This window comes from Xylocopa sonorina, chromosome 10 (genome assembly GCF_050948175.1).
Source record: "Xylocopa sonorina isolate GNS202 chromosome 10, iyXylSono1_principal, whole genome shotgun sequence".
Classification (NCBI taxonomy): domain Eukaryota; kingdom Metazoa; phylum Arthropoda; class Insecta; order Hymenoptera; family Apidae; genus Xylocopa; species Xylocopa sonorina.
Window position 1 is genome coordinate 5,381,393 of NC_135202.1, and position 14,926 is coordinate 5,396,318.

The 14,926-nt window shown below is 43.8% G+C and overlaps 1 protein-coding gene across 4 annotated transcripts in view; it reads left to right on the top strand.

The window, feature by feature from the left end:
* The window catches only part of Mub (poly(rC)-binding protein mub), a 123,174-nt gene that overhangs the window by 74,674 nt on the left and 33,574 nt on the right, over nt 1–14,926 (top strand). For all 4 annotated transcript variants that reach the window (XM_076902273.1, XM_076902272.1, XM_076902275.1 and 1 more), the window contains one exon: nt 4,352–4,609. In XM_076902273.1, coding sequence (XP_076758388.1) covers nt 4,529–4,609 — 81 coding nt within the window. In that variant the 5' untranslated portion in view covers nt 4,352–4,528. The remainder of the gene's footprint in view (nt 1–4,351; nt 4,610–14,926) is intronic.

Sequence of the window (14,926 nt, forward strand, 5' to 3'; positions counted from 1 at the left end):
GTAGACAAGCTTTCAAAGGAGATACGTATACAAAGTTACGCTTTAAAGGCAACACATTTTACAGAGTCGGTAAATAAGAAGAAAAAAAAGGTTATTACGTGTAAAAAGAAATACGTAGACGGGGGCAACCTTTGTAGTTCAAAAGCCACCGTCTTAAGGGGAAATTGACCTTTATCGTGCCATTCCCAGCAGAGGCTCGTCGAAGCTCAAAGGAACAGGACTGCGTAGGTGGTATGGCCAGAAGCAAATTAGATCGCGTAGATGCGCCGCCACGTTTACGTCCCGCTCGGTTTTCGTTGCTCGTTCGAAGACATCGCTACGGCACTTTTAGGTATTTATCGTCTGACCTGAAAACTGTACGCGCGAAGCCCTACCTGCTGGCATTACACTTGGTTTCCACGGAATTACTAACATTTCGTAACCGCGAATCCCTTTACGCGGACTTTATTAGCATTTCATCGGCGGAATTTCCACGACGACCCACCTGATCTCCTCATTCGTGGACGAGCTTAGAAGTTTTCGAGTTTAGAGGGTGAACCGTGGCAGCTTTGGAGTAGGCGCGGAATTTTTATATCCACGCGCAGAGAAGCTGCATGGATTAAAGTGGGACACGGTATTTAGAAAATATCGAGATAACTATTGACACACTTTATTTGAAATTGCGTTAGGACATTTCGATCGAAATAGAAATTACTATTGCGAGTTTTCGCATTAGAGCAACCGAGGGGAATATTATTCATTTTTGTCCAACAATATCGTAGATTCGTCTTGCGTAACGAGAACTTTACGACCACCGTTTCTTTCTAACTGTAGTGCTTTATAATCTATAAAATTTGAATAACCTGTTATTTATATATGAATTTATGGTAATTTCTTTCTTGTATATGTTAAGTGGCGAATGTGATGTCAAGAAATACGTTCTGTATGAAATAATTGAATCGTAAATATTCCAATTTATTTTCCATCGGAAAATTCTGCTTGCACTTCGAAAAGGATTTCCACTCGTCTTTTCTCCCACGTCCATCTCGATATCCTCGATAGAGGACAGTATTTCATACGTCTCTATTTATAAATTCATTTGGCTCTAGCTAGGAATTATTTAAAACAGATTTACCATTACAGGTTTCCATTTATTCTGTTAATATTTAATATATGCATGACACCGGGGTTTGAACCGCGTGAATTAATCAAATTTATGTATTCCATGATATAACAACCCGAGCGTACGTATTATTCTTTTGTTAACAGGCTACGGTGCTGTAACTTGGAAACAGAAATACAAAGTAACGTAGCTGCGCAACGTGCAAATTATTTCTTTCTGTAAAACAAGAAAATATTTGAAAATTTTGGATAATTCAGTACACACGGCTATGCGTGCTCCATTGTTACACTAATTAGAAAGCGCGATGTGTAACCATATGCATTAATTACAATAGACGGTACGCCACGCGTGTACGTAAACAATGACTATCAAAATCTTGCAACGGGAGACGTGAAATGGCATAATTATTAATACCTTCGAAAGAATTAGAATCATTGAGAAATTATTTGCGCTATCAGCGTTAAGTAATGTCGAATTACTATGTATATTAAATTCATCGATTTTATTACATCAAGGTAGCTGGCAGCATTAATTTTACGTCAACGCTATACCACTGAATCAATTCGTGATCGAGTTAAATCGTTCTTTATCAAATTTGTATACCAAACCGTCGATATTTAGAATAGACAAAAATTTCTTGGAACAAACTGTAAAAATAGAGACCAGTTGGCTAGACATTAACAATAGGAAATATTTCGAAATTTTCTACCAATAAAACGTCTCGATACGCAATTGCCTACACTATCACACTCACAAGACACTTGGTTCATTAAATCTTCTTGGCATAATATAAATCATTTTTTTTCTTTTTTAAACGTGTAATCATTGTTTTGTATTATTAATAGCTGATAAATCGATATGTCAGTTATTACGATTAAACAAGTGCGCTCGTACCGTTCAGTGCCATGCTCGCGATGGAAATGGACATTCCACGACAGCCCTCGCGTACTTTCCCAAGGCGCATCCATACCTCGCGCGCACAGGCACCCATAAACAGACCAGCTGGCGGTTATTGAACACATTTTTCCTGGTCCCGCGGCCGGCCAGTTTCTTTGTGGCAGAAAGTTCTATTTAAGTGGCCTCTATACACGTGCCCGTAATGAGGAAGCGGTTCGTTAGGAGCAACAAAGAACAGCCAGCCAATGACACACGACGCGATCTCTGGTAGCCAGCGCTTGGAAACGACGTCCTCGCCATTTAAAACGGAATTTTCTTTATCCACGCGAGGGTAACGGCAACGCGAACCAAGTCGCGTGCATTCCAGAGCACCCAAAATGCAGCGCGCATCACGCTGGGCCATTGCCCCGTTTTCGAGTAGCTGCGTTGTTGTTGCTGTTGCTGCTGGCTCTCGCGAAAATAGAGCTCTAACTCGAGCTAGACGCTAGGAAGAGTTACGTTGCCGTTACTCGTGGTCTATTATTTAAGTCTGTTGGATACGTGGAAACTTCGTTACGTCTTATACGCAATTGGTTTGTTTATTTCTGCGACGCTTTGCTTTGGGTTTTCCCGGTGGATTATTGTTAGCGAATCGGTTCCGTAACTCGGTTGCCTTAGGGTTCTGAAGAATTCTGAATCGTCGCGTTGGAAATGTTGTTTCTGTCATTTTTTTTTAAGTAAAACGCACGTTTTTGTCGTAAACTTCTTGGTGGCGAGCCTTGGTGCAACGTTAGTTAGAGACGCGTAGAACAATTAGAACAATTTGATCGTTCGCTGGAGCGGTTAATTCATTAAAAGTTTGATTTCCAGTGTGTAATTTTACAAGGTGTCTCGATATAACGCAATAAAGGGTGTTTATGAATTGCAATTACTAAAGTTAGCGATAGACAGTCGTCGAGTTGGTCAAGTGCGTCTTGAGAAAGTTTCGTGGAACGAAATGCTCGCCGCTTTGATCAAACGTAACTCGATTGACAAAGAAAACGGGAGGAGAATATTAAACGCGACGAGCGCACAGGTATAACTTGCGACAGTGTTTAGAATTATTCGAACGTGACTGAGATTTCGTGTTTTTCTTTAGCAATATTTCCATCTGTCTCGTGAATCACGAGCGGCTGGCTGTAAATTCAAAAGGAACGCCTGTGCCCTCTTTTAGAAAGCGCGCTTCCACAGGGTTTTCGCAGAGGATATTATCTTTGGTATTGTAACATATCAAGGAGATACGAGAGACCAGCTCGATATCTTGAAATTCTTCACAACTATCTGGGTCGAGAAATTACGATCTAAGATAGCACTATCTCTCATATGTATAGTGCTGTACAGCTAGAGAGTTGGCATGATAAAATTAATGTAACGATTGCATTTGTATGAACTCGAACAAATTACGCAATTTCTCGTGTCACGTACTTTGCATTCTTAACTTTAATCAAACGCACAATTGCAACATTGTTGGAAAGGTAACGTCAAGTTTCAGGGAAGTATAGCAAAGAACCAAAGAGTCGCAGAGATCCCAGAAGCACTCTCTGTGGGAGTTTGTTGCGATACTAATTTATTTTCGAAATACCATTTGCATTCGAGTAGATATCCAGTGCTAAGTGCTATCTGAATAATTGCAATCTTGACATCCGATTCTCATTGCCAGTCTTTTGTGGTTACATAAATACCCCTCTTTATTATACGTTGCCTATCGGTGTACATATTCAGCGAGATGGAGTTAAAGACAATTGCTTTGATAGTTATCGCTTCCACGATTGTTGAAATCGAGAGGGAACGACGAGAGTGACTGTTTTATGCTGCTTCAAGCGCAATAATCTAATGGATGGAACAGCTTGACATCCTTGATTAATTACAAGACTCGCGGAACCCTAATCGACGGAGCTCCTTTATTCGCACTTGTAAATTTATATTATATACGGTACAAAGTGTTTGGTAAAACTTAACAAAAACTTTAAAAGACTCCGTAATTAAAAATAAGACTAAAATATAAAGTTTTCTCTTTCGAAGAAGAATTAGTTTGGAAACTTATCTAGCACGCGTGCACCGATGGCAGAAGTTATATATATCAAGTGTGTACATTGGTTCAGACACCTGAACTATCACAGTTGTTTCTATCGCAAACGATACCTTGAACGCAATTTTATTATTCACAATTGTCCTGCTATTTTAACTCGTTGAAAATTCCCTCGAAGATGTCTCGCGCCACCCCTGTATTAATAAATCAATGCGCGCGAAGCGCTAATTTTAAACAACTATTTTTAATGTAACATTTCATGTCTGAACGATCACTCGATAACCTAATACCTCGTTTGATTGCAGTGCAAGGACTGAACACACCTGGGAGCGTTTGAAGAGCACGTCCCTCAGAACCCCTCCAACCAAAATCACTCGCCTAACCTTTCCCCTGCCCACCTTATCCTGCCTCTCATCCTCCCCCTTCCCCCCGCAACTCTCAGGAAGAGCCACCATCTAAATCGCAGGATCCGTGACTCCATTATGGACAGTATGGATAACAAACCAGTTTTGAACGACGACCCGTCGGTCACCCTGACCATCCGCCTGATTATGCAGGGCAAGGTAAGAGAGACCCCACTCGCACACACACACACACACACACACACACCAACCCTTTACGGTACGCGCTGTTATTAATTAACGTTACCGCCTTGCTTCGTTAAGCTTATGCCCCTTTGAGATCCATCTATCATCTTGCCGGGAATTTAACGCTGAATAATGCGCCTCGCTTCTTCTTTTATTATAATCGTTATCACCCGTGTCTTTGCTATTATTTTTCTTTTTTTTTTTTCTCACCAGATTTCTTTTTAGAAAAATAGCTACATCGATGCGGATATCTCTTGTTAACGTTGGTATGCGTGATGGACGTTTTATTTGTCGAGATTAGAGTAGAAATGTGGGAAGTATAGAAGATTGTAAGTAGTTTCATTTGAGGGGTGTAGCGTTCTTAGTTTGTTGGTATCTGGGTGTTTGGTAGCTATTAATGCGTTCGAGCAAGAAATTTGTATTGTACGTTTTAATTGGAATTGTTAATCAAAGGAATAGTTTGAACGGAATCGTATAGACGTGTTATGCTCGCTCTCGTTAGTTGTAATTTCGGTGAAGTTGAAATTAGAAACGGGTCGGCTTACTAAATGCAACGAACGGGATTTGTTGATTATTCATAGCGTTTCACGTTGATTTCGTCTTACCAGCCTGCGACAACCTGCTCCTTAATTGGCGGCTCGACTAAACACGCCGGTTAATTTATTTGGTACGCGTACACACCGTCCGTACAACGCCTACAAGACATTAAACTCATCATTAGCAATTGACTGTTACCCTAGTTTTTTGACTGCATCCTGCTGGGTTGCGTAACTGACATTCTATCCTACCGGTTGGGGCTTATAGAGTAAATAAGGGGTCGGTGAGGAATGCGTTGTTGGTCTAATCTTTATCAATTTTTTGCGTTAACGTGTACCGTGAAATTCTTCTTCGAATGCGAGTAAATAACAAGAAAAGAAGAATTTACACTGGAATTTTTGTATAATTTTTTTTTTTTTTTTTGCTTATTCATATTTTCCAACAATTACTGAATAAGCACCGCACTTTGACTGGCTCGCATTAAATACGGATTCAAGGCAGCACATTTTTTTCTTTTTATCAGCTGAACAAAGTAATTGTGCAACATGATATACGACGCGTTCAACAAGAATTCATTTAACATTGAAGACGAGCTGCAAAGTTGAACCTGAGAGTAAGGTGTTGCACAATGTTACATAAAAACACGCATTTGTCACTCGACTCCTCGTTTAGCCCGCGGAGCCCGCGCTGCTGTTATAATTACAATTATTCAATGATTCACGTGTGTCGATGCTAGTGGCGGCCATTATTAGCGATATCGATGCGAGCATACTCCTTGAATTCCTATACTGCACGCGCTTTCAATGAAACCATAAATTCTTGGTTACTTTCATTATCTAAAATTGAATTCGTACATTTTTATTAAAAAGTTTTTATCAAAAATGTGGCGTGTCGATAAAAATTGATATCGAGTCATTAAAAGACCATCGATGAATGATAAAACTAACAGATCCAGCATATACAAATCACAATTTAATTTAATAATAATCCACACTGTTCGCACTGGTTTCATTTTATTCTGTAACCAAAATGGACCGTGTAAATTCGCCTTAACGATCGTTCCTGTTGTCTAAGTACTCGGATGTATATCAACCCCTCGAAAACTATATCCACGATGCTCTCGATTCTGGTTCAGGGGCTTCCCTAGTTCGCGGCAGAATGTCGTCGAAGCAGAAGCCCTTAAACGACGCAGCGCTTTGCACGCGGTGGTAAGAAACTGTTGCCGGAATTAAGCATTTCATCGTTAAGACATAACTCGGTCCTGGACTCTCTTGCTTGAATTCCAACGCGAATCAAGACCGTGAGCAATGCCCACGGTGCATACTGGCGTGCCCCGTCGGGCGAATTGTGCGCAGATCGTGTGCAAACCGTACGAAAGATCGTCATTAGCGTTCTCAGGCCAAATTTCCGTCCACAATCCCTGCGAATATTCCTCTAATATCCGTTCGAGAACATTGCCGCGTTAGAAATCGGAATTTAGGTACACTGATTAAGGCGAATCGTTCAGAATTGGAAACGTTGATGTCGAAAAAATCAGTTCAACGTGAATCTAGTATCGTCGCAGTTACAATTAGCGATGCTTTTTTTTTGTAGCATAGTGATTTTGAGATTAAGTCGCGAGCCAAGTCGCACAAGTCTTGTGAGGCGGAATTCGAAGAAATTTTGAAGTTGTTTCGTGTTAGTTTTCAAATCAATTTTCGTAACGAAACGCTCGTTTTAGATATGCTTGCGTTTTCTTCATTGTGGCGGGTTGAGAAAGATCCGTATCGATAAGATTTACATCGCGTCGTAAACTCATCAGCTGAACAATTGTAGTGTTAGACAGAGCGCGATCCTTGCCAAAATATATATCACTGTGATAGCTTAACTACTTAGGTATTGTTCGTTGAAATTCCAACAATTCGCTGCGGAAAAAATGTTAAGTTCCTTACTCCTCGGCATAGTTTGAATTTATCTTTACCTTACTTAAATAATTTCCCTCTTCGTTCTTCGATTTTAAATATCTCAAATCATTCCATAGAGACAGAGAATGTGTTTTAATTAATAATCATAATTTAGAAATATTCAATGCACAGTTATGACGAAATTTTTCAACCCCTTGTGCAGAGGAATACCCGTTAGAGCTGCTCTAACCCATAATTTAAATTATTCAATTTCGACAGAGACAACAATTCTGACTGTTAAAAATTAGGGAATAAAAACTTTTTATTTTGAGAAAGCAACGTACCCACTTTCTTGATACACTCGCAGTCTAAACCACCGCTTCCGGCGCAGCGAAGGGGTTGAGCGGATCATCGATCGCTGACCACGTCGTGGCACGAATTACAACGCTGACGGAATGGCGGAGTGCACGCGGCGGTCGTTATTTTCGGACGGTAATCCAAGTCCGACGAAAATACCTGATAGCCTTCCCTGTGTGTGACGGACGCTAGAATAAAAATCGTAATTGTCGAAGCACCGCGACGGCGGGGGTAGTATCGTCTTGGCTCGCGTCGCCGCTCGTAAATCCCTGCGGCGTCGTTCGTCGATCCGCCTCGCATTATTTTCTCCTCGCATTCTAGTTGCGCGGCACGTCGTTGCAACCCTTTCCGTCACGTTTCCGTCTAACACACCACATGCAAATCGTGTCACGCTAGACGTGTCTTATCATTGATATCGCTGTAGACATTGTCCTTCAAAAGACTCCTCTAAGTTCGATTCTTCTCGCGTCTCATGTCTTTCTAGCGTTGCTTACTTCATCAAATGCAATTTAATTGCTGCACACAAGTCGCAGTTTTAATTTTAAACCAGAGGAATCTTAACAAAATTTCGCGTATTTCGGAGCAGTCGATTCAACGACGCACGACGTAACGTTTCAACCCCTAATATGCGGAGACTGAAGATGCGAACGGCTACAGAAGAACCATCCTAAACTCTAAATCGCGCGAGCCGTTCATTGGAATCCGACTGCTCGAAAACCAGCGTGGAACTCAAAATTGCACTTGCCAGGCTACTGCATTTGTTCTCCCATTTGTTCTCCCTGCGGTTCCACCCAGCAATAAAAGCGGCCTGCCGCGTGTAAACGCGAGTCCTTTCGCGGCGTTCTTCTCTTCGTGTTCCGGTGGATAATATCGCGGCCTCAAGTAGGGGATGCGTATCGACTGCTAGTAAGGGTTGAACGCACGAAACGAGTTTCGCGTGGGTCAAACGGGTGAACAAGTCTACAGAGTAGTCGACCACGGATAAACGAAAACGAATGGGGTTTTTCATGAAAAAAAATAAAAAGTGACTTAAGAATAATATTGCATTAAACTGGGGGGGATGATTCTACAAGCCAAAATAAAACTAAAGTCAAGAATGGAAAAATTACGGTTGATGGTTCGTTTTTGAGAAAAGCGACTTTGAAGGTTCCATCCAACCGCCATCTTGCGATTAGCGCTTCGTCGCGCGCTGCACTGTCTCGCGAGAACGTTCACCCACAGCTGACGCGTGCGTAGATTTTCAAACTCTCGTCTCTCGACAACTGAAACACGATCGCGATTTATTTATTCCTCGTTTTCGTCTTATTTTCTACTCCACAATCACCGCCCCCGTTTTGGGCCAATCCGTGCGACGGCTGGATCGAGTCGAGCACGCGAACCCGCGTCGAGCGGCGAATAAAATGGCGAAACGAAGAGGGTCGGAGGACGTTTCTTGGCACACGCGCTAACCGATTTATTATTGACTCGGGTCATGGATAGGCACGACCGAGTCGACATCCACGCCGCGGCGAAAAAAAGCAAATCGACCTCCCGCGGCTCCGTTTCCGGTCCGACCTCCGAGCCAGCCGAGAATTCGAGGCAGCGACACGCGGCTCGAAGAATTTTATATTTAACCATGTGTATCGCCACGTGACTCGAGAATTTATGTACACGTACGTATCGGTGTCTGCGGATTTTTCACATGTTACTCCTCTTGCTTTATCATTCCTCATGCACAGCCTGATTTCATTTTTTAACAGCCAAGTTTTACTCGTAACGCTTTTTCCTGTTGTTTAATCGCTCGCGATTGGTTAATACAGCCAAGTGTTCAAGCTGATAAACTATAGGCACGTGTTTCACCTAGTTTTATAATTGACGTCAAGTTGACCCCACGGTAATCGTTGCGTAACAAGTATTTCACCGTGCCAGTTGGGAGTCAAGTAGCAGAATCGAAACACGCCACCGTTCCGTAATTACTCGCCTAATTTCACGTTTATTTAACGGAGAGACGGAGAGGGGAAATTGGGGATAAATTATTCTTTTTTTTTTTTCAATGCATAAGTCGAACGATTCAAGCGCCTGAACTTTTTACGGCGAATTAAACTGTGATACAAAACGAACGGGAACGAGTCGTTGATAAATAGCTAGGTCTCGATTCGTTTCCCATGCAGACTTCAATTACGAGCGGAGGATCGAGGGAGCTCGGTGTTTCGAATTGAAATGAGAAACGGCCGAGTACGAAATGGCGTTTCTATCTTTCGCTTCCAATAATGTTTGTCGCAATTAACCGAAATACCGATCTGTTGTTTCAGATAATAGCAATTTCGAGTAACAAGACCGTTCCCCCATTATTTCTGCGTTCCCTCGCTTGATAAAGTAATCATTGTGTCTAGTTTCGCTGTTTCGTACCTGATAAACGCGCGACGAGCAACCTTTCGTGGAGTCGTCACGAATGCAATTTACATCTCCGATCGCTCTGAAATTTTTTATCGAATCCTACCAAAGAATTCTATGACGTGGCATAAATCTGAATTGCGCAATCGTCGATAGCGACAAAAATGGCCAAAGGTTGGTAATAGCGGGTAACGCAGTGAATGAAACGTACAAGTACGTGTATACGGTTTTTATAACTCGGTATAAATTACTACCTCACGTTTCTGCGCTAATTATGTGCAACTCGTATTCCCAGCGGCCCCATCTGAACCGTAAAAACGCCTAAGTGCTCTCTCGATGTCAATTGGCAGGGTTTTCAATCGCGAATTGATCAGACCCGCCGATACAACGTTCCACCTCGTACAATACCACTCGTCGACGTATGGTAAGAACGTAAAAAGCATGGATGGTAAAAAAAAAAAAGAAAAAGAGAGAAGGAAAACTGGTCGAGAAACGGCACGAGCGAACGCGAGAGTGATCCGCCGAGAATCTGACCGTCTGCCAACAATTTGAACTTCCTTCCCTTCGCCGATCCGGCGGCCTTCCATTTCTATTTTTTCGCCGATGAATAAATCACAATGCCCCGTTAGACGAGCTATTTCGCAAGTATTAGTCCGTGGTAGCGTCGTTAGAAAACGAGACGGGCCATTATGGTGTGCCTATCTAGAACCAGCCCCATAAATATTCCCATCTACTCACTGCCTCCCCCAGTCAAAAATGAATGTTATCAAAAAACAATCGACACGCTCTGTCAAAATTATACAGTCTTCCATTCTGTTTCTAAATATCGTAACAGTGATTCATAACGTGGTCGCTACCGTCTGCACACCATGAACCAATACATTATTCAAAATACCCGATTTGGACGACGCACAGCGTGATTCATCGGAATGTTTCACCCAAGTCGCACTTAGTTGCAACTCTACCAGGACCATCGACTATATACGCAGAGAAAGAGGCTAGTTAGAAGGCATTCGTACGATTTCACGACCTATTACGATCCCATTACCGTGTCGAAGTTCACCTGGTCGCCGTCAGCCATGTTCGCGCCGTCCCCGTTGGTAATTAATTGTCGCGCGGCCGGTTGTCGCGGCACCGGCAATTAATGTCCGCCGTCTTAGCGATTAATCGTTCCTGGTAGACGTCGAACCGGCCGCTTGGCCCTGTCCTCGCATCTTTTTGCGGCTCGCATTGTGTCGTTCCACTCGGATAGCTTGGCTCCGCGAGACGCCACGAGGAGGAGGAAGAGGAGGAGAACAGGCGTCGGATACGTCGACGAGGGGGAAAACGATAGTTGGGATCGTTACGCGGTACTCTGGTGAACGCCGGAGCTAAATCTGCTGCGCGAGAGCCGGTGAATTTGGAATTGTTTTCGGGACCCGGTTTGAGGTTAACGCGGCGCGGAGTCTCTATTATTGGGTTAGGTGGAGTTGGGCGGCGATGAGCGTTCGAATTATTCGGAGAATCGTCGAGGATTGTTGCTGGTTCCCTTGTACGGATATACATCGCGCACTCGATCTTTGCCAGCGTTAGATCCGAGCGATTCAGTTCGCTCGGTTATTCTGAATATCGTAAGTCAGTAATAGAAAATCTAGCAAAGGTAATCGCTGTCGCTACAGAAATATCCAGTTCTATTTCTTCGTGTATCCTCCCTCCGTGAGAAGCCTCTGAGACATCCTCGAGTCCTCCCACGCGAAACTCCCAAAAATTCAGTCAGATCTCTCCGGTTCCCGGCAATTCCAAGTAATATCCCAATTCCCGTGCGCTCGACATTGAAATCATCGAAGAATCTCGGGAACGCGAGAGCCTCGAACGCTCGCCACCCCCGAACGGCCACACCGGTAGCCCATCGTCTTCCTGCCCCTCCTGCCTCCGCACACAGCCACGCTGTGCCCGTTTTCTGATATACTCACCGGTGCGCACACAGATTCCTCTGAATTGCAACCCCCTGCGCGCACGTATCCGATACCACCTACCTACGGTTCGTGCTGAAGTGTAGCACGGAAATTATTGCACGTTTCTGCATATCTGGATGATGCTCCGCTGCTCCATAGGGCTCTTTTTCCAGGGACGGTTCGTTGGTTGGTCGACCGGAGAGAGAGAGACTCCCTTTATCCTATCGGCGAGCGCCCTCCGCACCCTCTCTGTGGGAGCCACCCTCTTGGAGGGTTTCCCTCTAGCTCGTCGCGCCGACCCTCTTCTCATCCCTCCCTCTCTCGCTCGCTCTCCTTCTCTCTGGTTGCGGCTGTTCCTATAGATGCTTTCGCCTGGCACCCCTCACGGCTTCTTCGTGCTCGCGGGAAGTACTTCCATGACAAATCTCGTTACACCCGCGTTTTTATGCCCCGATGGCGACGCTGTCGACGTCGATGGGGCTTCCCCGCTTTCCTTTCTCTCTCTCTCTCTCTCTCTCTTTCTTGCGCGCGTTGCACCATGCCAGAGTGAATTGCCACGGTTGAATTTTCGTCTTTTTTGTTTCCCTTTCTCTGTTTTTAATGGTACCTTCTTATCGTACCTTGAGTTCAGCGGCGAGACAAGGAAGCGGAAGCTGCGGAGAATTTGCTGGCGTCTTTGGTTTGTTCGCGATGGTGGAAACATTTGGGAAGTTTGATCGGCCCGGACGCGAGCGGTTGTAGCAAGATCTCTGATCGAGGTGGACGCGACGCGTCACCAATAAACTCGACGCTGACACGAGCACGTTACACGACGCTCCCGCGACGCATGGCCGCGTTCAGTGTTCCGTTTTCTGAGGACGCGTTTACGTCCAAAATTACAAATACGTCTTGTTCACAGTCAATTGCCACGCGATAGTCAACTGTCCGCGGCGCCCAGAGTTGCCAAATAGTTCGTGCGCACAGTGTGAAATAAAGTATAATATAATATCGAGGACGAGCGATACACTAAAAAGAATCTCAATAATTTTCCATCGTCCAATTAATCATCTCCACGCTGTAGAATCGATACGAATTTCACGTTAGCCTTCACACACGCACACCCTCAGCGTTAAGAACAATTTTCATGGCGAATTCACGCGCAGTGGTGATCAGAGGATGAAAAATAATAATGTTATACTTGTGGAGCAAGACGTCAACACAGTGGACAGTGACCACACGTGTCGTAGGATCTTTTTTGGGTACGGCAATGTCGTAGCCACGCGTGTTGCAAAATGGTCGATTTGGAAGGCTCGCAAGCCGAGTAAACGGATACGTAGGCAGGCTCTTTCGCGCGAAATAAATACGTCTGGCCGCGTTTTTGGCCGGAGAACCATTATGTCTGCTAGGAGAATATGTACGACGAACTCGTAGGACAGGCTGGACACCGGCCAGGGCTGTCAGCCAATCGTTTGCCCCGACGCGAATTATCATGATTCCATTATCCTTTCGATGGTTCGCAGACGTCTCGCGCAACCTTTCACCCTCCTCGTGCCCTCAGCTTCCGCTTCCTTAACCCTCGCAGCATTTTACACTGTCTCGATGGGTCTTGCAGGATTAAATTTCCATTCGTCGAAGTTCGCGAAATTTTCCAGTCAACAACAGTGGAAGTTTAGAGAGAGAGAGAGAGAAACTGCTATCGCATTGTAAACGGAAGAGTTTGTTGATGTAAAGCGGAGAACTTCAGCGGTAGACTGTGTAACAGTGGCTCGAAATTCGAAGTGTTTTGTTAGGCTGCTAAGTTACGTGTATGATAGTAATTGGATCACGAAATATTGAGAAAACACGTAGAAGCAGTTCGCTGATTTTACTTCCATTTCATCTTGTCGCATAATAATTCGAAATTGCGTTAGAATCACTGGAAGGTAGAAAAAGCAGATATAAATGTTACGTGATTCTGCTTTTCGAGGATCTTTTTTTCATTTTTAACCACGCTGGAAACGCACAACTCCGCGTAGCAGCGCGAGAACTCCCGCATATATTATACGCAGATGCACTCAGCGAGTCGCATTAATAATTTGATGTTCTCGTTAATTCGTTACACGTCAGTCGGTCGTTAAAACCCAGCGGCGAGCTGCTCGCGAGTTTCGCGCTGGAAGTTCCTCGCTTCAAAGAAGTCGCGTTTCCCTCGCGAACTCGATCGAGGAGACTGATCTTTAATGAGAGCTTAGAGAGGGAGGCTTCAGCCTCCCTCGAGTTACAGTTTACACTTAGAAAACGATCGTTTATTCTGCGTATCGACGCTCGAAATCGTGATTGAAATCACGCGACACGTATAAAGTCCCCCTCGAAGTTGCTCAAAAATTTCCAACCGCCTATTCACAGCCGAAAAACGATATTTACTTGTATTATCGATAAAGCGCTATCTTAACAGAAGTGTGAGAGCGCTCGTAAACATCGTAAAAAGTTATCTGTCGTATTCAGTCTGATTACACTTTGGATTTCCACTGATAGTAATTGCCGTCTCGTTATTATCTTAATACACAACGACCAACGCGTTTTATTTCAGTTTCATCCCCGTTTCGTGGAACGAAGATAAGGTATTTATCATCAGCAAAGATCAACCGTGCGTTTTTCTGTAATTTTAACGTTCCAAGTGGCGCGGGGATTTTTCGAAAATCAAATCAAATACGATAATGAATTTCACGGTGAGATCTGATTTCTAAACCAGTATCCAGCACACCATCACAATCGAATTAATATTCGATCAAAATTATGGGGTATTAATTACTGGAGCTAATCGTGTTTTGATTACCGTTACATTATTATAACTCGCTAATAAACTGTACTCCACTGTGACATGAATTAGTGGCAGTGGAACTGACAAAACGGGCGAAATTCATTTCAGTGTTTGTTCAGCGGGAAGGGGTTGAAAATTGTTTCTGAGGTAGCTCTTGAAGTTTCTGCGTGTCCCTTTAAACGACTGAGACAACTCTACGCTGTCGTACTTCGCTTAATTCTTGGCTGATTTAATTATCGTGAAACTGGTATCATCGAACATTTTGGTGCTCGTTTCTGCGCGCACGAGGCGTGTAAAGGAACACGCAAGATTTCGTGGCATTCTCGTACGTTGGTTTTTCTAAACACGCCTGGCCAACTGCAGAATTCTATTTCCTGCACACGTGTGCGCAGCGTACGTTTTAAATTTCTTTCACTTTCCTGCAAAAGTTTGT